Below are 24,329 nucleotides of genomic sequence, written 5' to 3' on the forward strand. Positions count from 1 at the left end.
TTTGTTCAGTTGCTTGTTGTGTCTGACTCTTTGTGACCCCATGGACTGCAGCACGCCAGGCTTCCCTGTCCTTATTTGTCTCCTGGAGTTTGCTCAAGCACATATCCATTGAGTACATGCCATCCAACCATCTCATCCTCTGTCGCCCCCTTCTCCTCCTGCCCTCAGTCTATCCCAGCATCAGCATCTTTTTCAAATAAGTTGGCTCTTCATATCAGGTGGCTAAAGTATTGGAGCTTCAGCTTTAGCATCAGTCCTTCCGATGAATATTCAGGGTTGATTTCCTTTAGGATGACTGGTTTGATATCCTTGCTGTCCAAGGGACTCCTGTCAATTAGAAATCAGATAATTAAATGATAGTGTGTAATTCTTAACTTTTACAGATGTATAGGATAAGGAGACTTGGTGATTCTCAAATACTAGGGTAGTTTACTTTCCATTAATTCAGTAATTGATAAAAGTGTTTACTGCCAACAGATAGTCACGAATGTAAGAAATACAATTCATGGTTTCAAAAAACTTCATGGGCGATCTTTTGACGATCCTATTGTGCAAACTGAAAGGATCAGGCTTCCCTATGAGCTGCAGAAGATGCCAAATGGAAGTGCAGGGGTTAAGGTAAGTGTATATTCTCAGAATGCAAGCATTTGTTCAAATTAAAAAACCAAAAGCAGTAATATTGCCTATTTTTAAATACTTTAAAAATATTTTAACTTTTTTCCTTTAGGTGAAATACATACATACCAAGAAACAGGCAGTTTTTGTAGTGTGCTTTAGTGTATGCAAAAAAAAAAATCTGACTTAAAATAATAATCTTTTTAATCCAAATACTTTTATTGTCAAGAGAAAGGTATTATTGTTGGAGAACTTTTCGAGGTGAACCATTTTTAAGGGACAAAAGCAGAGGCGTATGTGATTTAGAAAAATAGACCCCAAAGTATGTTAACTGCTATAATGAGTTTGCTCTAATTTAGAAGAATCTTGTATTAGGAGTATTAAAGCAAATTCTTCTTCCAAGTAACAGATAGATTCTAGGTTTTTACTTCTACATCCTGAGACAGAAAGTTTTAGATTGGTTAACAAAAACTAACAGAATACCCCAAAACAGATAGATTATATGACTTAGCAGTTCTACCTAGGAGGTATATATACATAAGAGAATTGAACCACTTGTGCACACAAAACTTTGTACACTAATGTTCATAATAACATTATTTATAATAGCCAAGAAGTGGGAACAACCCAAGTGTCTACCAGCTGATGAGCGTATGAACAAAATGTGGTATAGTTATCCAGTGGCATGTATTATTTGGCCATAAAAAGAAAGTACCTAGAAAACATGCTAACTGGGGGGAAAAAACATATAAAAGGCCACATATTTTGTGATTTCTTTTGTGTGGCTCTCCAGAATCAATGCAAATCAGTAGACACAGAAAATAGACTTATGGTTGTTAGGAATTAAGGGTATCTTTACTTCTTAATTGTTAGGAATGGGTATCTCTACTGCTGCTGCTACTAATGGGACACTGTTTTTAAGGTGATGAAAATGTACTACAATGAGTGGTAATCAGTATACAACTTTGAACATAGTAAAACCACTTCATTGTATACTTCAGAGGGGTAAACTTTATGCAATAAGATTTATATCTCACAGCTAAAAATTTTAGTATCTGATTTTCAAATTGATATATATGTTTTAAGGTGCACATATTTCCATGTTTAGAAGAGGGTTCTGACTACAGGATGGATGATGAATTGTAATGAGACATGAGACTTAACAGTAGTTCAAAGAAGACACGATAAGAGATTAAGGACAAACTGAAAATTGGGAAGTCATATTTTAGGTGAAATTTGTGGATCAAGAGGTACTGACTAGAAAGCTAATGGGTTATGATAGCAATAAATGTGATAAAGAGTAATGTTTACATGTCCTTTAGATATGATAACTTCCAGTTAATGACTGTGTGGAACAGTTTTATTCTAAACTAAAGTGTTTTATTCTTTAAAAAGAAAATTAAAAATTATGCTTTGTGAGTAGTTTGATTAAAAACAAAATAATTTTAATAGAAAGTCAAAACCTAATTTTTAAGTGATATAATTTTTATGCAGTTATAGTGAGTGCATGTAAGCTAATTGAAGAGGCTTTGAAAACATCAATCAACCATGCGTTGAACTAAGTTTCTTCATCCTTTAAAGACTGAAGATCTTTAGCATTCAATGCCTCAAGCATTTTATGCATTTATTTTTTCTGACATTTGTTTGAATATGTTTGATATTTATTTCATCTAACTTTTATATTCTTCAAAAAAATTCTGTATTGTTGTGCCTCCTATAATCAAACTAAGACACATGGTACTTGATTCATTTTCCCTTATTTTGGTGTGCTTGATTTCTTCTTGTGTTTAAACTTCATGTAATTTCATGTAATACTTGGTTTTGAACTTACCTGTAAATTGATTTGGGAACAAATGGATATCAAGTTTAGGTCTGTTTCATAGTAAATTTTATATCATTATTCATATTTACACAGTTAAATAAATACATACATTGTACTGCCTGAGAAGTTGTTTAAAGCTCTTCCAGAGTTCAGTGTTTTAGTATAAAATTATTTGCTCTTGGGGATACAGAAATGGAAGACATAGCCTTTTCTTCTGTAAATTAGCTGTAGTTACTCTATGGGTTCTAAGTTAACTTTGTATTGCTTATAAATATTGCGATTGTCATTATGAAAGAGTTTGCTTATTTGAATAAAGCATAGTATTCCTTGGTCAAGAAGCACTGTAAAGTTTCATTTTATGTGCTTAAATTCAAGCTAGTCAAACCTGTGTATGAAATTGTAATTTTTTAAGATTTAAAAATTCTGTGTATGCATCTCTAATGTTTAATTATCCCCTGAAGCCTTGGAGTAATGTATATAAAGTTTCTTTTTTTTAAATAACAATTTTTTCCTGTGTTCTCATTTACTTTTCATAAAACTGTATTACTAAAGCTTTCATTTTAAACCCAAGGAGAGTTCTAACTTCCAAAAGAAAGATAATTTGATCTCTTTCCTGTTATTTGTTTACAAGAAGAATAGTAAATGATAAAACTTGCTTTTGTGGGAGATGGGGATCTGGAGCAGGTAAAGACACTCTTGAGGATTTTTTGGTTGTAATACTATGGGTAAGGCACTGGAACTTCAGAGATGATATATGATGATACTAGAGCCATCTTTTTGCTATATAAGTTCATTGCGTAAGGACTCTGCCTTTTTCATTAAATACTAGATGAATAAATGACTCTTATTAAATATCTCCACTTGGGCTTCAGGTGCGATACCTAGAAGAAGAAAGACCTTTTGCAATTGAGCAGGTTACTGGGATGCTGTTGGCTAAGCTTAAAGAGACTGCAGAAAATGCTTTGAAGAAACCAGTGGCTGACTGTGTGATTTCAGTAAGTTTTACTTCAGTCCTGAACACTCTTGAATCATATTTTCCAGTGTATTAATGTTATATTGAAATGTTTTTCTTCCATTATCTAGTAAATAACCTCCAATTTTTACTTTTATGTTAAAAAATTTCATTTGGTGAAGTTCAGGATTGAGTTTCCCATAAGTTAATTGTGATAATCAGCTAATCTTTAAAAAAAAAAATTAATGTATGTGATTAGTTGGTGATTGCTATACCTGCCATTACCCTTAAGAATCTTTCTAGGTGGTACTTAAACATCCCAGCTCCAGGGAACCTTAACACTTACATCAAAGGTTGAAAATGCCCACTTGGAAATTGGAGAGTATGTATATTCTGTATCTGAAAGAAAATATTCTTTTTTAAAAATGATCAATTAGATGTATTTAACGTGTATACTTCTATACATATGCATGTGTATACAAGTTTTGACATATGCATATACCTGTGAAACATCATCACAGTCAGTGTAATAAACATGTTTCAGTTCAGTTCAGTTTGGTCGCTCAGTCATGTCCGACTCTTTGTGACCCCATGAATCACAGCATGTGTTTATAACCCCTTAAAAAGCAACTTGAGCTTTTAAGGTAAAAATAGTTTGTATATAAGGTAAAAAACATGGTGCTTTGATATACATGATGAAAATGATCACTGTAGTCAAACAAATTAATAATCTATTTCCTATAGTTACCTTTTTTGTGTTTGTTTGGCAAGAGTACCTGAGATCTACTTTCTTAGCAAATTTCAGCATATAATACAGTATTATTAACTGTAAGCATTGCTAACATTAGATTTCTAAAACTTATTCTACATAAATAAAATTTTATACACTTTGACCATTGGCTTCTGATTTCCCCCACTTTCCTATCCCTGGTAACCACCATTTTATTCTATCCTATGAATTTGACTTCTTCAGATTCCATCTATAGGTTAGATCATGCAGTATTTTTCAGAAAGAAAAGATCTGTCTTTTAAGGATTCTTAACAAAACACATTTAATCATTTACCCTTTTATCTCTTGAGATCCCACTATATATTGATAACTAGGTTTTAAGTTGTATGTTGTCACCTAAATGTGAATATATTCTTAGTACTGTTAAACTTGGCTACAGAAGTTCAAGCCTCATGTCATCAGAAGAATAGAATATTATGAACTCTTCAGTGAATTTAGTTAATTATATCAGAAATTAGTATCAGAATATGGCATTGTGAATTTCTTGGCCACTATTAACTTTGTAATTAGTGCAATAAGCCCATGTGAGCTATACAAGGGGAATTTTTCTCTGTTTTATGTACTGTCCTATCCCTAATGGCTAAAAAAAGTACCTGGTACATAAGTTCTCAGTGAATATTAAGTGAATCATAGCTTATAATGTACATTTGTACCAGGAGAATAGTACCAAAATCAGGATATACTGACTTGTCAAAATTCAAGTTCTTTTAGTGTGATTATCTATTAAATGAAATTTCTAAATTCAGAAAGCAGTTAACTTGAAATTGGAAGAACCCCAAAGCATTTTGTACATGAATGTACTGTTTTTTATAAATCTGTAGACCAAAGGAAAGTGCTTCTTACTTTGATAATACTAAGTATATGTAATCTTAATTATGTTTTAAATTATGGATTTATTTTTAATAGAAACATAATGTTTTTTGGTGATTTATAAAGAAACACATGCTCATCATAAGTCCCCTGCAATATAGTTTGCCCTCCCTTTGAAATATAACCATTGTAAACATTTGGGAGTATATTCTTCTAGTAGTACATATACACAAAAATGAAATCATGCTATATGTGCACCCCCCTTTTTTTTTTAATGTAATAAAGATACTATTCCATGACAGTTCAGATCGATCTGTTTCTAACATCCACATCAAATTTCTTTATGTGGATATAACATATTTAACGAATCTCGTTTTAACAGACTCTTGGGTTAATGTTTTATTATTAAATATAAACAAATATGTATTTTTATAGAATAGACCAACATGAGATGGATTTAGATGAACATATTTTTGAAATTCTACAGTATTACTCTATTTTACTAATTGCTTTAAATTTGTGTTCATACTTTAGGTCAAAACTTATTAGCAATTGCCAACCTTAAAGAAAAAAAGGTGGGGGGGGCTTCCCTGGTACTTACTTCAGACAATAATCTGCCTGCAATGCGGGAGATCTGGGTTCAATCCCTGTGTTGGGAAGATCCCTTGGAAGGGGACATGGCAACCCACTCCAGTATTCTTGCCTGGAGAATCCCCATGATCGGAGGAGCCTGGCAACAGTCCATGGGGTCACAGAGAATCGCATACAACTGAGCGACTAAGCACAACCTAAAACAAAAAACAGTATTTTTTTCTCATTTATTGGAACACCATTTATTACTTTACATAAGTTTTGGTGTAATTATTTTCATTTTCAGTTGATGAAATGTTTAAATATAATGTATTACAATGAACTAATACACTTGATTATTGTTTCACAATACCAGATTCCTAGCTTTTTCACTGATGCTGAGAGAAGATCTGTGATGGCTGCAGCCCAAGTTGCAGGTTTAAATTGTTTAAGGTTAATGAATGAAACTACTGCAGGTGAGCAGTTTGCAATTTGAAAATCACTGTCATTAAAATATTATTATAGTTTTTTTCTAATTAGTAAAAGCGTTTATTTTTTTAATAACTGTTATGTCCTGATATGTTATAAGCTTATCATTTTGGAGTAGAGCATTTTGGCAGAAATTAAACATGTCTTACATTGACTCTTGAGTCATTAACATTATAGGGTAGAAAAAATAAAACATTAGCCAAATTATCAAAAACTATTTTACTTTGAAGCTAACTAAAATGTAGTATCAACATTACTTATTTATTGTTTTCCAAGCAATTGCTTTCCTGGAGTTAATCTCATTCTTTGTTCTTGCATAGTTGCACTAGCATATGGAATTTATAAACAGGATCTTCCTCCATTAGATGAGAAACCAAGAAATGTAATATTTATTGATATGGGACATTCTGCCTACCAGGTCTCGGTTTGTGCTTTTAACAAAGGAAAACTTAAAGTAAGTAAATAGATGATTTGCTGTATTTAATTTTAGTGGTTAAGAGCATGTAAGACTAAACTGAGAGCCCTAACGCGTGGGTTTAAACCCTGGTTCTGCCACTTAAAAACGGTGACCCTTGAGCAAGTTATGTAACCTCTCCAACTCTCAGGCTTCTCACCTGAGGATATTATCAGTAAGTATCTCATAGAATTTTTGAGGATGAGATGAATTAAAGTTTATAAGATACTTGGAACACCATATTGCAGTTATTGTGTGTTAGGTATTTTTTATTAGTGTTGGGGTGTTTGTCACCTATCAGGGAGCATAAATTACATATTTATAAATGTACATAGGAAACATTTTCTAAAATGATTCCCATTGTCTTTAGAAACCTTTCTATCCAGGATTCCTAATCAGAATTTTCTACAGTGGGTGTTGTTTACCTCTCCGCGCTTATCTTCTTATAGCCTTTGTTTGGTTTTATATTCATTTCTACATTAATTATCTTACCCAGACTTACACACACTTTCTGTCCCTATTATATACATGTATAGAATTTGCTCAGAAGATTAAATGCTTTGGGTTACCCAGAACCTTTTAGAGCCTTTTGTGTTGAAGTTTATATTACTATATCAACATCCTTGTAATCAGAAAATTAAAGGGAAATTACTCATAGTGAATATAGGAATCTGTCCATTGATTCTCCATGTTAATCTGTGGGATGATATCCCAATCAGACTATGCTCACATCCTACTGATGTTTACCACTATTCCACCACCCATCTTTATGAAAAAGGCTGAATCACACCATGTGGAGCTCTACTTTCTGGCAGTAACTATTATAACTAGTTATTTTTACCCTCTGCCACAGGGAGATAGACTAAATATCTTGGCTCTATGGTTTTCAAGAGCTATATCATTGAAGTGTGTGACTTTTCTGCTCCTTTTCTATTAGACTGCTTAGCTGAGGCCAGTTGTTCAACAAGCTTATTAAATTCTTGTCTCTCCTCTTCATTTTTTTTTAATTTTATTTTTTGGTTCCTTACATGCTCTTTTGTTCCTTCTATATGTTTATAAAAATAGTCTGGCTTTTTAGGGGAATGGGGGCAGCAATTCTTGATTTGTAAATTTGTAAAATATTAAAAAAAATTTTTTTAAAGCACTTTTTATTTTATATTGGAGTATAGCCAATTAATAATGTTGTGATAGTTTTGGGTGAACACTGAAGGGACTCAGCCATACATAAATATTTATCATTTCTCCCTCAAACTCCTCTCCCACCCAGGCTATCACATAACACTGAGCAGAGTTCCATGTTTGATCAATTAAAATATTTTATATTTAATCTTTGGATTGGCTCCTCTTGGCTGTTTCGTCTTTGGTTACATACTTAGGACTCTTTCTTTGCTCTCTTAAACTTGGTTTTTGGCCAGTCTGTTCAATGCTGTTGTAGAACCAAAGGATGTGAGATAATGAATTTTTAGTCATTGCAACTTAACTATCTCAGGATTAAAGTTACTCTCTCACATAGGTATATAGATCTATAAAGCAGATAATTCAGAATGGATAAATATGTTGGCTAAATATGATAATTAATATAAGTGATTCCAAATTTGGCATGCCTATGATTTTTGACAAGTTCTTTGAATTTTAAAAGGCTTTCTCAGGGCGGTTTAGGTCTTAAAAGCATGTAATATTTCTGAAAATTCAGTTCTGGTTTTTCAATTAAACAGGTCTTGTCTACTACCTTTGATCCATATTTGGGTGGCAGGAACTTTGATGAGGTTTTAGTAGACTACTTCTGTGAAGAGTTCAAGACAAAATATAAGATAAATGTCAAAGAAAACTCTCGGGCCTTGTTGCGTTTATATCAGGAATGTGAAAAACTAAAGAAGCTAATGAGTGCAAATGCATCAGATCTTCCACTGAACATTGAGTGTTTCATGAATGACCTTGATGTTTCTAGTAAAATGAACAGGTACTATGTATGTTTTCAACTGAAAAGTGTTTCCTCATTTTATGTTTGGATCATGTCTAATTTTTTTCATTCTGTTATTTCAGAAGATATGCTCAATTTTTATACCCCCAAATAATGACTTTTATTTCATTTCCCACAGGGCTCAATTTGAACAATTATGTGCTTCCCTCTTAGCCAGAGTTGAACCACCATTAAAAGCAGTAATGGAACAAGCTAGTAAGTGAAAGTTACTGAACTAACCATGGAAAGTGTACCATGGTATTACTTTAATGGGGTAGAAAATTGTAAAAGCAATAAAAAATTCATGTGTTTTTTTTTTTTGAAGATTAGTATTTCTTATTTTAGAGAAGGAGTTTATAACTCATTCTTTATTCATAAGACAAGGGCCACTAGACATCAGAGTTTATGAGAACTCGTCCTGGCCCATACTGTTTACATCATAAAACTAATGCTAATTATATTTTAAGGTATTTTTATAAGTAAGTTTTTAAAGATTGATCAGAAGTAGAAGTGAGAACATGACTGTTTTTTGTTAAGGTTTTTCGTGATCAATTAAAAACTAGTTCCTATGGGGATTTGTGAGGTAGAAGTTAGAAAGAATGAAGGACTCTGAACAGTTTCCTTAAAGTCCATGAGGTGCTTGTCTGTTTTGTGGTCACTTCATCATCTGGACCAAGTACAGTGCCTGATGTGTGGACAATTAATATCTATTAAATTTTGCTTTTTTCCAAATTTATTTTTATTTTCTTTTTGTTCTGCCTTGTTTTGAGTAAATTAAAAAATTCATTTTTTTAAAAAAGTACTTTCCAGAGTCTACTGTTCCCATTTTTTATAAAGACTGTCTTAATTTTTGAAACATTTTGTTTTCCAGACTTACAACGTGAAGACATAAGTAGTATAGAAATTGTAGGGGGAGCAACACGAATTCCTGCTGTGAAAGAGCAAATCACTAAATTCTTTCTTAAAGACATAAGTACCACACTAAATGCTGATGAAGCTGTTGCAAGAGGATGTGCATTACAGGTGTGATTATTAATCTTTTTTTAAATTTTAGAATGTATATTTTGCCAGAAATACGGTGATAGGCCTCAAAGAACTTTTTATTATCTGGTCCAACCACTCAACAATAAGCTAAAATTAAATTGAAATTATTCCTGATAAATAAAGGTTATGTCTATCCCATTTGTTTTTAAACTATCATAGGACTGTATGTCAGTAATTACACTGAAAGGCACTTATTTTATGAATTCTTATGATTATTCCCATTTAAAATTATTTTTTTGAGATTAAAAAATATTTTACATCCGTTTTTGTAAAGTTACAGAAAGAATGCTCTGACACTTTAAAATTTTACCTAGTTATTACCAAAAACACAGAAATTTTTTAAATGGAACAGTTTCATTATAGCAACTTTGTTAAGCAATCATGGTAGCATGGGGTATGTTTGGTGTTTTTGATTTAAATACGGTGTCCTTCTTATTTTCAGTGTGCGATTCTCTCACCAGCATTTAAAGTGCGTGAATTTTCCATAACAGACATTGTTCCCTATTCAATCACATTAAGATGGAAGACCTCTTTTGAAGATGGAACTGGGTAAGTTACTTTTAAAGCCTTGGTTAGAGCTTATCATAAATAAGAAATTGAACCTACTTTTCTAAATTAGAGGAATTTATACTCCTTAAACTTGCCAAATACTTTAAAATAGTATTTTAGAAACAAGGAGAATATAAAAACACAATTTACCTGTAAACCATGAATGGCATCTTTTTAGTTAATATTTTATTATAAAAGTAAAACATTTTCAGTTTCAAATATAAATCATAGTATAGAAATATAAAAAGTATTCTTGCTTGGAAAATTCCGTGGATAGCAGCTACTGCTGCTAAGTCGCTTCAGTCGTGTCCAACTCTGTGCGGCCCATAGACAGCAGCCCACCAGACTCCCCTGTCTCTGTGAGTCTCCAGACAAGAACACTGGAGTGGGTTACCATTTCCTTCTCCAATGCAGGAAAGTGAAATGTGAAAGTAAAGTCGCTCAATTGTGCCCAACTCATGGCGACCCCATGGACTGCAGCCCACCAGGTTCTTCCGTCCATGGGATTTTCCAGGCAAGAGTAGTGGAGTGGGTTGCCATTGCCTTCTCCAGATGATGGTATACATAATAATAAAGAGTGAGTTTCTGGGTCACTATAAACAGTAGTTATAAGTCATTTCTGTTATACTGTTTAAAAAATAGGAATTGCTTTTGTAGCTTTTAAAGCTTCCTGTACTAGAGAAGAGAAAATACTATAAAGAGCATTTAGTTACATCAACTGAAAAACTTGGAATTTGGCTTATAGATTAAAGTATTGAAGTTTATAAAGTTGATGGCTGTACTATGGTTATATTAGAGAATGTCCCTGTTAGGAAGAATACCTTTAAAAATTTTTAGGTGAAGAGCCATCATGTATGTAACACCCACAGCTTGTTCAGAAAAAAATGTACACATACAGCAGTGTGTGTGTGTACTCAAAATGATGAAATAAATGGGTTAAAACAGTAACAAATTTAGGTAAAAGATATACAGGTGTTCCTTATCCTTGTTTTATTTTTGCACCTTTCTATGAGTTTGAGATTATTTCCAATTAAAAGTGTTTTTAAGGGAGCTAGAATAAAAAGGGTTACATAAGATAAGTGTTTTGGAAACTAATCGACAGAATTTGGTTCTCAGATGTGAACAACAAAATTCCCTATAAATTGGCCTTAAAATATACCTCCTCTCAAGTAATTTTTTCCGTTTTAGTAGGAGAGAATTATCTGTTACTATGACAGGCATTCTAAAACTTTGAGATATAAACCTGTCAAAATTCATTGTATGTTTATTTGTAGCAAAACCAATCATTCTTTTTCTTAACATTTGTGCAGAGGTCTTTAAAATTGCTGCTTATGAATTAAAAACGAGATGGATTCTGTCATTAGGTTCGTAGGAAGCTGTCTGTTTAACTGTTTTCCCACTCCATTTTAGGGAATGCGAAGTATTCTGTAAGAACCATCCTGCCCCATTCTCAAAAGTCATTACTTTCCACAAGAAAGAACCATTTGAACTAGAAGCATTTTATACTAATTTACATGAAGTGCCTTATCCAGATCCAAGAATTGGTAAGAAAACTCCCAATTTTTTTTTCCATAAAATTTATCTTCTTACAGTATTTGAATCAAGAAAACAAATTAACATTTCAGCTAACCCAGCGCTGGATTTTTAAACGAAGATAGTCATACTTTTTTCTAAACATGCACTTTTTGGTGCTTAGAGTTTCATTTCTAGATAACAGCAGGTTTGAATATTTTTAATTCATTTTAACATCTATATTTAAAATGCTCTGTAATTGGCTTGAGAGGTTGGATGAGGGTTATTTTTTAATGAAAAAACTAATCAGTAAACTTGAATATGTAGTCAGTGCTGTCCGACTGACTACATATTGTGACTTTAAACTCGTGTTCGACATACTGGCAACAACTAGAATGAGTATTACTGGTTTGACCCATGGGCAGCAGATAGAATGAGTACTACTGGATTAATACGAAAGTGGAACTAGGAGACTAATATCCATTTCAGCTGAGTTATCTTCTTAGAAGATACAAAAAAAGTATGATTTGTATCATTTAAAAGAATATAAAATTTTAAAATTTTCTATATGTGCTACTTTTCTTGATAGATTAAAATGAGGACAGTATTAATATTTCAAGTACACTATTTAAAACAGTAGAAGTAACTATTGAAAATGGTATTCGTTTTCTAGGGCTTCTGTAACAAAGCACCACAAACTAGATATTTCAACAATAGAAATATACTGTCTCACAGTTCTGGAGACTGGAACATTCAAAATTAAGGTGTTGGTGGGATTGATTCCTTCTGAGGGCTGTGAGGAAAGGATCCATTCCAGGCGTTTGTCTTTGGTTCATAGATGGCCATCATCATGCTTATGTGTCCTTCTCCTCTTATGTGTATCCGTCTCCAAATAAGGACACCAAGTCATTGAATTAGAGCCTACCCAATAACTTCACTTTAACTTGATTACTTTGTAAAGACCCTGTCTCCAAATAAGGTCACTTCCTGAGGTTACTAGAGAGTAGGCCTTCAACATATGCATTGGGGCAAGAGGGGCAGTCACAATTCAACCTATAAAAACCAGAATTTTATATACAACTTTTCTGCCTAGTTTTCTCTCTTTACCATGGATAACATTATATATTTGAGGTTTTTTTCTAAAAAGTAAAATATCAGATTTCTTTTTTTCTTACTGGGATCGCCCCAGAGCAGGTATCAAACCCATGTCCTCTGCATTGGCAGGTGGAATTCTTTACCACTGAGCCACCAAAGAAGCCCTAAAACGCCAGATTTCTTAAAGTGAGAAAAGTAATGTAAACTTAGTAGGTAGTAGTGACTGTATAGCTTAGCAATTTTGCTATAGGCAAGTTCCAGGAAAAGAAAATTTAAATTGCTTTGTGAATTACCAAGATGATAATGATTTGCACAGTTTATAACAAACAGGTAATATGTATTTGGTTTTAAAGTTCGGAAATTGAATTTTGCTATTTTGGTTTTAGTGTGGCAATATTGTAAAACTTAAAAGTGATATTGCCTTCAGTCAGATTGTCCTTGATTAAGATCTTTAACTCTCCTTTTTCCTGTCACTGATGACTTGGGGCAGGTGGTTTAACCTTTTGAGTCATTTTTTTAAAATTTATTTTTAGTTGAAGGACAATTGCTTTACAACCTTTTGAGTTTTTATTTATACCAGGTTTATTATATTAAAAAAAGGTGATTGGTGGAAATGCATGCCCCACAATAATCAGAATATGATGATAAAAAATTTTTCTTTTTTGGCCAACATGTGAAAATGATAGTAAAATTATTGAATGAATGAATTGAATGAGTTAATCTGAGGCCTATGTTCTGATCAAAGTTCTTTTTTCCTTAAGGGAACTTTACCATTCAGAATGTTTTCCCACAATCTGATGGTGATAGTTCCAAAGTTAAGGTTAAAGTTCGTATTAATATCCATGGAATCTTCAGTGTGGCTAGTGCATCTGTAATTGAGAAGCAAAATATAGAAGGGGATCACAGTGATGTTCCTATGGAGACAGAAACTTCTTTTAAGAATGAAAGCAAAGATGATGTGGTATGTACAAATTCTATTTTTAAAAGGCTCCTCTAATAATATATACAGTGACTTAATTATAACTGTGTGTGTGTGTGTTCAGTCACTCAGTTCTGTCTGAAGAGAAAAATGTGCTGTACATTCAGTAACATTGCAATAGATTCTTGATAGTTTCTTTATCAAAGAGTTAATGTGACTCTAATGTTGCATTGGCTTAGCGTCAGTGAAAGAGTCTTAAGAGAAAGTGATTGTATTCCATTACATAAAGTTTTCTTCTTTTTATGTATAGTATTTGTAAGTTATTTTAAAGACTTTGGTTGGATTTTTTTCAAACCATAATTGGAGGTCTGCCCTAGATTTTTCATATATTTGTGCATGTTAAGAGTAGATTTTAACATTTTAAATTTCAAGATGGTTTCTCCCATTTTTAAAAGTTGTGTTTTTGTCTGTTTTCACTAAAAATTACTGTAAAATCTTTTCTTTCAAAATGATGAGAATTCTGCTGCTACTTCATTTAAGAACCATGGCATTTTCTTTCATTTTTCTTCACATGTATTATTTTCCTGTTACATCCTCCCTTCCTTGAATTAAGGAGAAGGAAATACTGTCCTAATATGTTAGTAAAGATAGTCAAGTTTCATAAATAAACGTAAGAATAATAAGTTGAAAAGTTAATTTTCTTAATTATGATTTACAACAACTATGGTAGATGTGTAAATTTAATCCATTAAGATTTAGTTTTACTAAAATTGAAAGCATTCTGTATGCTTTTTGGAATAAGTTCTTTTACAGCTGTTTGACTTCTTCACCTCTTTTTCTAAAAAGTCTCTGTGTAATGTTTTAGACCTTGAGTTTTCTCTGTGTGATGTTAGTGAATCCTGGGCACTAAAAACAAGGAGATTGTGGCACCCATTATCTACCTCTCGCATGTTTTATATGCTGCTTCTATTTGTATGTGGGCTTGAAATCCAGTTAGCCAGCCCTTTAGGATGACTTCTGAATGTGTACTTAAAAAACTCACCTGTGTATAAAATGCATGAATTTATAGCATCTGCTTTGGGCACTCAGAGATTGACTTGCTTACAAGAGTGTTTTTGGCTTACTAGAGAATATTTCCAGGTACTTGGTGTTCCATAGAAAGTATTTCTTCCAGTTGAGGGAGATGTTCCTGAGCATATCTTCTGTAATTTATATAATCAAGGGACAAAAAAAAGGTAACTGACATTATGGGTCATATAGTTAGCATTGTTGGAGAGCACATTCACATTTATCATCTCCTTTTAAGTCTCTACCTTAGCCGATATAATCCATGTTGAATAAATTGTAATTTATTTCCTTATTCTTGTTTTCTGCCGTGTAGATAACATCCTGTGTGCTGTCTTGCTTAGTGTTTCTCTCTAGGACTTTTTTCTTTAATTCTGTATCAAGAAGTTTAAAAGCTTAAGGTTTAAATACTATTATTAAGCAGTCTCTCCCTTCCCCCCCCCAAAAAAAAATGTGAGTAAATTTGAAGTAGACCCTGGAAGCCAATTATTTAAGCTTTAGAGGAGAACATGAGAGGACAGTAAGGTCGTTTTTGCTGCTCCCTGGTTGCTGACATTGCTGGCATTGCTGGCAGGTGAAACCTAGGTATGGATCAGTGAGCAGCACTGGGTTGGTTGGTTGTTTTTTTTCTTTGCACGCAAGTTAGTTTATGAGAGATTATTTTATGGGCCTCATTTTTTTCATTAAAAATTAAGATATCTTCAATTTTCCTGAGAAACCATAGCATAGATTGCCAGCTTTTCTTCAGAACAGTAAAAAGATGTCTCAGAAAATGAACACTTTTCTTCTAGGTATTTATTACTTTCTGGACATATTAGGAAGGCATCACAACTTAGGCTTCATTACACAGTGAAGGATCAAAGAGACTATCATACCATAATTTAACTGTTCCTCAACTGTTGACCACTTAGGTTATGTACCAGGTACTGTTCTAGGCACTGAAGATACAGTGGTCAGCAGGATAAAGAAGGTCTGTCACTTACATTCTAATGGAAAAGGACAGGCAAGAAGTAACAGGATATCATATAAATATAAAGGAAATTAATAGTAGGAGATGCATAGTCTAAATTAAGTAATGAGGACAGTCACCTGTGAGGAGGGAAGAGGAAAGCTAGCGTGAAAGATGAAAAGACAGAGTAAGGAGCCAGGTGTAGGTAGGCGTCCAGACAAAGGGAAAAACAAGTACAAAGGCCCTGAGGGGAGGATACCTTTTAATAAAAGATATAGAAAAGGGGAGAGTGACAAGAAAAAGAGGTTGAGAAGGTAGATCACAGGACAGATTAGATAATACTAGATTTTATTTTTAAGTGCTTTTTATTTATTTGGCAAATAACTAGAAGTACCTAAATTTTGTGTTTAGATATAGCAGTGAATAGAAAAACAGTCTCAACCCTCATGAAGCTTAAAATCAGGAAGCCAATTCTAGAGGCGCTTTCATTAACTTTCCCACTAGGCATAATATTCCTATGAACCTTCTTATAAGTATTTTAAAAGATTACCAAATTACTCTCAGATCAACTACTAAGATGTACAAGTTCCCCCTTATTAATATACCTGAAATTGGGATGGATTGTGCAAATGATATTTTACATTCACTGTTGTGTGTGGCAATAATCATGAAAAGTTCTCATCATCTTTACATGTATGAACTTGATTATTACTCCTCATGGCATGAGTTGGCAGTTGCACCCCCTTGACATTAAATTGTATAAGGACCATTCACGAAAGGAATATTAGTCTTGGTTGTTGTCTAAAAATAATCTACTGATTCCTTCTGGTAAAATACAGAAAAAAAAATCATAAAATTTGTAGAGTAGGTATCAGTGGCTTATAAGAAAACTTAGAGATGATACTGGAGCAATTTTTAAACAAATGGCTGGGCCACTAATGCTGTTGATAGCACAGAGGACAAATATGTATAGAACAATTCAGACATCATTAACTGAATTATGTGATTTAGATGAGTTGGGTTATGCATGTGAAAAAGTTTTAGAAATACCTTAACATATTGATTGATTTACATTTTTTTTAGAGACAGGAATATATATAAGTACTAAATTTAAAATGCCAAGTGATGAAGTATTTTGGCCTTAACTAGCAACATTGTTTTCTTAGTATTACATGAAATAGTTAATAATGTATCTGTTGTCTATCTACATTACCCCGACATGGCACTATAACACTTTTTTCACCTCTTCTCCATCATAAGGTTGGGAAAATTACATAGTTGGCAGGTGATAGGACAGGGAGCAGTGGGGATGGAATTTCAGTTCTTGACTTAACAAAGAACACTGCTTTAAGTTGTCTTCTAACATGTTTTTCTCTTTGGCACAAATAAGCATTAGGCAAGATAACTTTATGGACATTATATGTAATAATGCTTAACTCCATGTATATCTGAACACTTAAATTATCCTGATTCCTGAGTGCCAAACTTCCTTTTAGGAGGATAGTGGTGGGTAAGATTAAGGAAGACCAGAAAAACCTAATACTTGTGATTTTTTTGCCAAGTTGGGAGTCCATTTTGGCAGTCTTATGGGTTGGAAATTTGTCTTTTAGATTAAAAAAAAAAAACTTAAAAGTTTACGTTTGATAATTCAGAGACATCTACTTTGACAGTTTTAATGTATTTGGGTATTTTCCTAGATTTTAAAAATACAATTGAATTTATCTGTAATACATAAATTTTATATCTTTTTCAGTTTATTTTCCCACATTAAGTTCTTTATGAACATTTTTTGTGTCAAGTTTAACATTCTTTTTTTTGGTCAATCTTGGTTTGTGAATTTGACTTAAGAACAATTTCCATTTATTTGCAGTTATTTGGTCACAGGTGAAAAACAAGATTTATTTTCATAGCATCAAATAGCTCTTTTCATTTTACTTACTGTCAACCTGAGTATTTATATTAATAGTTACTCCCATTTCAGAAACAGTGAGTTTCTACTTTACCATCTTCACACATGTGAAAACAGGCTTGAACTCTAAGATGCTGTTCATTACCAAAAACAGAAAAAAGAAAGAAAAAGGGACTAGAGATATTGTCAGTTACTCATTTTCTTTGCAGGATAAAATGCAGGTTGACCAAGAAGAAGGAGGTCATCAAAAATGTCATGCTGAACACACTCCAGAGGAAGAAATTGACCATACAGGAACCAAAACAAAGGTTTGTTCTACTATTACTGTGCTTAATCGCTCAGTCGTGTCCAACTCTGCAATACCATGGATAGTAGCTTGCCGCTCCTCTGTCCATGGGATTTTCTAGCCAAGAATACGGGAGTGGGTTGCCATTTCCTTCTCCAGGGGATCTTTCTGACCCAGGGGTTGAACCCGGGTCTCCTGCATTGCAAGCAGGTTCTTTACCATCAGCCACTAGGGAAACCAGTATACTATTACTGTGGCTGTGTCTTTTTGTGTCTTTTCATTAACTTTTTTTTCTCATTAAAAATCTTAAAATCTCAGAAAATAGAAACTAGAAATAGGACAAATGAAGAAAACTTAAATTAGCAATAATGCAGCACCTCAAAATTAACCACTCTGTGGTGCATGCTGCAAATCATAAAGCATTCTTAGTGCAAAAATTATATTTTTGGAAGTAAAATTTAAAGGATAAATGGCTCTTATTATTAAGAGTCATTATCTTACTGAGAAAATGAGTGCTGATAAAAGAGAAGGGAGAAATACCCTGCACCAACCACCCAGATGAATATGGCTGGCTCCAGCTCTAAACTATCATCTTTGACAGATTTTTCTAACCTGAACAGAATTTAATCTGTGATGGTTTGTATAGATTTTTTTTCCAAAGGCTGTAAAGACTCGATTTTAAGTCCTAGTTTCTCAAGTAATATAAAACCTGAAAGCTATTTTTCTGAATTTTTTGTTTTATTCAGTGTTTTGTCTTTATTCAACAGCTCTATTGAGACAATTTATATATCATGCAATTCTCCCATTTAAGAGTGCAATTCAAAGGTTGTTAATGTACTAAGTTATGTAATCATTATCACAATTTTACAACTCCAAAAAGAAGCCCTGTACCCATTAGCAGTAACTCTTTATTTCCGCCCCCAACCCTCCCCCTGCCAGCCCTAGTCAGCCACTAATATTTTTGAATTATAGACTTGCCTGTTCTAGACATTTCCTATAAATACAGCAATACAGTATGTGATCCTTTAATGACTGGCTTCTTTTTGCTAAGCATATTTTCAAGGTTTATCCAGGTTGTAGGATATATCAGTACTTCATTCCCCTTTATGGTTGAGTAATATTGTATCATACAGATGGATACCACAAATATTTATTCATCAACTAATGGACTCTTGGATTTTTTTCTACCACTTGACTTTTATGAATAATGCTGTTTTGAACAACCATATACAGGTTTTATGTGGATGTATATTTTTATTTTTCTTGGGCTCATACCCAGGAATGGAATTGCTGGGTCATATGATATCTCTATGTTTACAATTTGAGGAACTGCCTGTTTTCCAAAATGGCTGTCATATTTTTCTATCTTGTCAACAATGTATAAGGATTCCAATTTCTCTATATATTCACCATCTCTTATTTTCCTCTTTTTTTTTTTCATTATAAGTCATCCTAGTGGGTAGGAAATGGTATTTCATTGTGGTTTCAGTTTGTTTCCCAGCCCAGGATTTTTTATGTAGAATGATTTAGTGTATACAAGAGTGTAAAATACTATCAGTATTAAAATAATATTTTTAAGATAATATTTTAAAGATATATTTATATTAAATTTATGTTATAAATTTTATAAATTATATAAATTTATAAATCTATATTAAATTTATATATTATAATTTAAATTTATATTTATATTAAATTATATTTATATTAAAAATAATATATTTTTAAGATAATAGTTTTGATTTTACTTTGTTTCATCTGAAATCAGTCTCTTAAATCTATTTTTAAGCTAGAGAAACTTATACTTCTCTTGCATTTCTTTTGCAGTCTGCTTTCTCAGAGAAACAAGAACGACTGAACCAGAACATTAAAAAAGGAAAAGTCAAGAGTATTGATCTACCCATCCAGAGTAGCCTGTGTAGACAACTGGGCCAAGATCTTCTCAACAGCTACATTGAAAATGAGGTATATTTTTCTGGAATTGAGCTGCAGGAGTTGCTTGTATATTTTTGAGATTAATCCTTTGTCTGTTTCTTCATTTGCTATTATTTTCTCCCAATCTGAGGGCTGTCTTTTCACCTTACTTATAGTTTCCTTTGTAGAGCAAAAGCTTTTAAGTTTCATTAGGTCCCATTTGTTTAGTTTTGCTTTTATTTCCAATATTCTGGGAGGTGGGTCATAGAGGATCTTGCTGTGATTTATGTCGGAGAGGGTTTTGCCTATGTTCTGGTCTTACATTTAGATCTTTAATCCATTTTGAGTTTATTTTTGTGTATGGTGTTAGAAAGTGTTCTAGTTTCATTCTTTTACAAGTGGTTGACCAGTTTTCCCAGCACCACTTGTTAAAGAGGTTGTCTTTTTTCCATTGTATATCCTTGCCTCCTTTGTCAAAGATAAGGTGTCCATAGGTTCGTGGCTTTATCTCTGGGCTTTCTATTCTGTTCCATTGATCTATATTTCTGTCTTTGTGCCAGTAGCATACTGTCTTGATGACTGTGGCTTTGTAGTAGAGTCTGAAGTCAGGCAGGTTGATTCCTCCAGTTCCATTCTTCTTTCTCAAGATAACTTTGGCTATTCGAGGTTTTTTGTATTTCCATACAAATTGTGAAATTCTTTGGTCTAGTTCTGTGAAAAATACCGTTGGTAGCTTGATAGGGATTGCATTGAATCTATAGATTGCTTTGGGTAGAATAGCCATTTTGACAATATTGATTCTTCCAATCCATGAACACGGAAATGACCCAATCAAAAAATGGGCCAAAGAACTAAACAGACATTTCTCCAAAGAAGACATACAGATGGCTAACAAACACATGAAAAGATGCTCAACCTCACTCATTATTAGAGAAATGCAAATCAAAACCACAATGAGGTACCATTACACGCCAGTCAGGATGGCTGCTATCCAAAAGTCTACAAGCAATAAATGCTGGAGAGGGTGTGGAGAAAAGGGAACCCTCTTACACTGTTGGTGGGAATGCAAACTAGTACAGCCACTATGGAAAACAGTGTGGAGATTCCTTAAAAAACTGGAAATAGAACTGCCATATGACCCAGCAATCCCACTTCTGGGCATACACACTGAGGAAACCAGATCTGAAAGAGACACGTGCACCCCAATGTTCATCGCAGCACTGTTTATAATAGCCAGGACATGGAAGCAACCTAGATGCCCATCAGCAGATGAATGGATAAGGAAGTTGTGGTACATATACACCATGGAATATTACTCAGCTGTTAAAAAGAATTCATTTGAATCAGTCCTAATGAGATGGATGAAACTGGAGCCCATTATACAGAGTGAAGTAAGCCAGAAAGATAAAGAACATTACAGCATACTAACACATATATATGGAATGTAGAAAGATGGTAATGATAACCCTATATGCAAAACAGAAAAAGAGACACACAAATACAGAACAGACTTTTGGACTCTGTGGGAGAAGGTGAGGGTGGGATGTTTCAAAAGAACAGCATGTATACTATCTATGGTGAAACAGATCGCCAGCCCAGGTGGGATGCATGAGACAAGTGCTCGGGCCTGGTGCATTGGGAAGACCCAGAGGAATCAGGTGGAGAGGGAGGTGGGAGGGGGGACCGGGATGGGGAATACGTGTAAATCTATGGCTGATTCATATCAATGTATGACAAAACCCACTGAAATGTTGTGAAGTAATTAGCCTCCAACTAATAAAAAAATTAAAAAAAAAAAAAAAGAAAATGAGGTATATAAATCTGAACTGATGTTGAAATTGGTGGTAGTGTATTCTGAAATTTTTGTAGAATAATTATCCCTCAAATTTAGGGAACTAGTCTGTAACTCATAAGAAATTATTAAATAGATTATTGAACTGTTTTATTTTGGACAAAATGCTGAGCTGTATTAGTGTCATGTACAGTTATAGCTTTCACCTTAGTTATATAAAAAACTTGGCTTGTCTCCACTACAGAGAAAGGCCTTGCCAACGCTAATAATTCTTACCCCTTTTATTGTGTCTTAACAGTAGCACACTCAGCAGACATTGTATAGGGAAGTATTACCAGCTCCCCTCTTCAAATGTGTGATCCTTAAAGATTAAGATTCAATTCAGAATGTCTTCTTACTTCCATTTGATACTTTTTTAGAAACTGTTGTCATTCTTGAAATTTTCTTTACATGTTTATGTTTCATTTTACACTCTCTTGAGGAAAAGAGTTTGGTTTCTTTACCAATGGTTGTGTAAAAAGTTTTTTTTTTTTTAATTTACATTTAGATGGTAGTTCCTAATTTCTACAGGCTTGACCAGCAGTTGTCTTTGAAGTGCTGCATATTCTCCAACTGCTGCACATTATTCTAGTAATTTCCTCAAGACATTTTGACTTTACAGTGTTCTCTTTCTAGTACCTACCTATATCACCTATTCATGAATTGTTAAAAGCTACATTTTATGTGAAGCAAGCATTTCTAGAGATTCCAAATAATTCTGAATTTGTATTATTTGAGACTAACTTTCCCGAAGAAATGGATTATGTGGAAGTGCAGCTATGATAAATTTTGTGTGTAAGATTTTTTCTCAAAATATTTAAATGCCTCATTTTATTTTTAAAATAATTTTATTGGAGTATAGTTGTTTTACAATGTTGTGCTAATTGTCTATTTCAAATTTACAAATATCAGTGCATTGTATTATATTTAAAATATTATGTTTTTGTTAAAGTACAAATATTTATTACAGATTCTTTCTTGGCTTTTGATTTAACAATAATTTTTGCTAACATCTTTAAATACTTTCATATCCTCTTTAATCTTCAAACCTATGAAATCTAAGTACTGTTAGAGATCTGCATTTAAAAGATGAGCCTGGCAGAAGTAGACTGAATCACCCAAGTTCAGCAAGTAACCTTTGTGTTGGAGCCCAGTAGTCTGTCTCCAAAGCTCAAGATCACAACCACTATACTGTATCACTTACCAAAGCTAACGTCTATTCAGGACCAGTTATGTGTCAGGCACTGTCCTGAATACTTTATGTGAATATGTCAATCTTAGTAACAGCCATACAAGATATATAGAAGTATGCTCTCTAGGATAAGAAAACTGAGGCTTAGCTTAGGCAATTTTGCTTCAATTTCAAAGCTAATAAATGGGAAACCTAGGATTTGAACACTAACATACATTAATTAGTCTATTAAAAATTAATTTTAATTGACACTATCTTTTCCAAAACTTTTTCATCACCCTAAACAGAAACTCTAACCACTAATAACTCACCATTCCTCCCTTCCCCAACCCCCAAGAAATTAATCTACTTTCTATCTCTTTGAATTTGTATTAGATAACTCATATAAATGTAACCATACAATATTTATTCTTTGTGTCTGTATTAATATCACTGAGCATAATGTTTTCAAGGTTTATCAAGTTCGTAACATGTGTCAGAACTTTCTTTTTATAGTAGAATAACATTCCATTTTGTATATATACATTTTATTTGTCCATTCACATGTTAAAGGACAAATGAGTTGTTTCTACCTTTTGGTTATTGTAAATAATGCTGTAGTGAACATTGGGTGACAAATAACTGAATTCCTGCTTTCAGTTCTTTAATTATATGTCTAGGAGTGAAACTGTTGGGTCACATTGTAATTCTTTCTTTAGCTTCTTTAGGAGCCACCAAAGTTTTCTCTAAGGGGGACATTATTGTACATTCCCAACAGCAATGTACAAGGGTTTCAAATCCTACAAATAATCACCAAGTGATGTTTGAAGTGATGTTTCATTGTAGTTTTGGTTTTTATTTTCCTAGTGTTTTCATGGCAACTAATGTAAAACTTTTTGAATAGGGGAAGATGATAATGCAGGATAAGTTAGAGAAAGAAAGAAATGATGCAAAGAATGCTGTTGAAGAATATGTATATGATTTTAGAGACAAGCTTGGCACTGTCTATGAAAAATTCATCACTCAAGAAGTAAGTCTAAGTTTTGTAGTTTTTTATTAGAATTATTTAAATGTTTGCTTGAGCATGCTAATATAAATACATAAATGTTGCAAATGTGTTTTTGTTGTCAGTCTTTTTGAGCACATTTAGGAATGGTTCTTAGTTATTTTACCAAATTTCAGAAGTCTAGTGAAAACATGTTTATAAATATGAAGCCAGAAAAAAATTTTTTTATATTTGAAAAACATTTTGTCCTTGTTTTGATGACTTTTGTTTCTAAGGAGAGTATTTTCAATTGGTATCTCTTAACTATATAACTAGGACTTGAAAAAACTGTCTGCAATATTGGAAGACACAGAAAATTGGCTTTATGAAGAAGGAGAGGACCAACCTAAACAAGTATATGTGGATAAGCTTCAAGAATTAAAGGTAAACTTTTTAAAATCTATATTAGTGTTGAACAGGACATTAAATTGTCCTAAAAATTATGGTGTAAGAACACAGTGTATGTGTTTAATTAATACATATGAAATTTCTAAGGCAGATATGTGTAACAAGAACTGCTCTGTTTTCATTTAGGAGGTGAGGACTGCTACATGATAATTGAAATTAAATAATTCATA

At 33.0% G+C, this 24,329-nt stretch overlaps 1 protein-coding gene across 1 annotated transcript in view; it reads left to right on the plus strand.

The window, feature by feature from the left end:
• The window catches only part of HSPA4L (heat shock protein family A (Hsp70) member 4 like), a 53,700-nt gene that overhangs the window by 14,920 nt on the left and 14,451 nt on the right, over positions 1–24,329 (plus strand). The window contains exons 4-17 of the mRNA XM_061142319.1: positions 478–618; positions 3,310–3,432; positions 5,936–6,035; positions 6,369–6,502; positions 8,218–8,462; positions 8,602–8,678; positions 9,334–9,485; positions 9,949–10,055; positions 11,466–11,599; positions 13,424–13,623; positions 17,714–17,812; positions 19,618–19,755; positions 23,611–23,736; positions 24,028–24,135. Coding sequence (XP_060998302.1) covers positions 478–618; positions 3,310–3,432; positions 5,936–6,035; positions 6,369–6,502; positions 8,218–8,462; positions 8,602–8,678; positions 9,334–9,485; positions 9,949–10,055; positions 11,466–11,599; positions 13,424–13,623; positions 17,714–17,812; positions 19,618–19,755; positions 23,611–23,736; positions 24,028–24,135 — 1,884 coding nt within the window. The remainder of the gene's footprint in view (positions 1–477; positions 619–3,309; positions 3,433–5,935; positions 6,036–6,368; positions 6,503–8,217; positions 8,463–8,601; positions 8,679–9,333; positions 9,486–9,948; positions 10,056–11,465; positions 11,600–13,423; positions 13,624–17,713; positions 17,813–19,617; positions 19,756–23,610; positions 23,737–24,027; positions 24,136–24,329) is intronic.

This window comes from Dama dama, chromosome 5 (genome assembly GCF_033118175.1).
Source record: "Dama dama isolate Ldn47 chromosome 5, ASM3311817v1, whole genome shotgun sequence".
In the NCBI taxonomy this organism is placed as follows: Eukaryota; Metazoa; Chordata; class Mammalia; order Artiodactyla; family Cervidae; genus Dama; species Dama dama.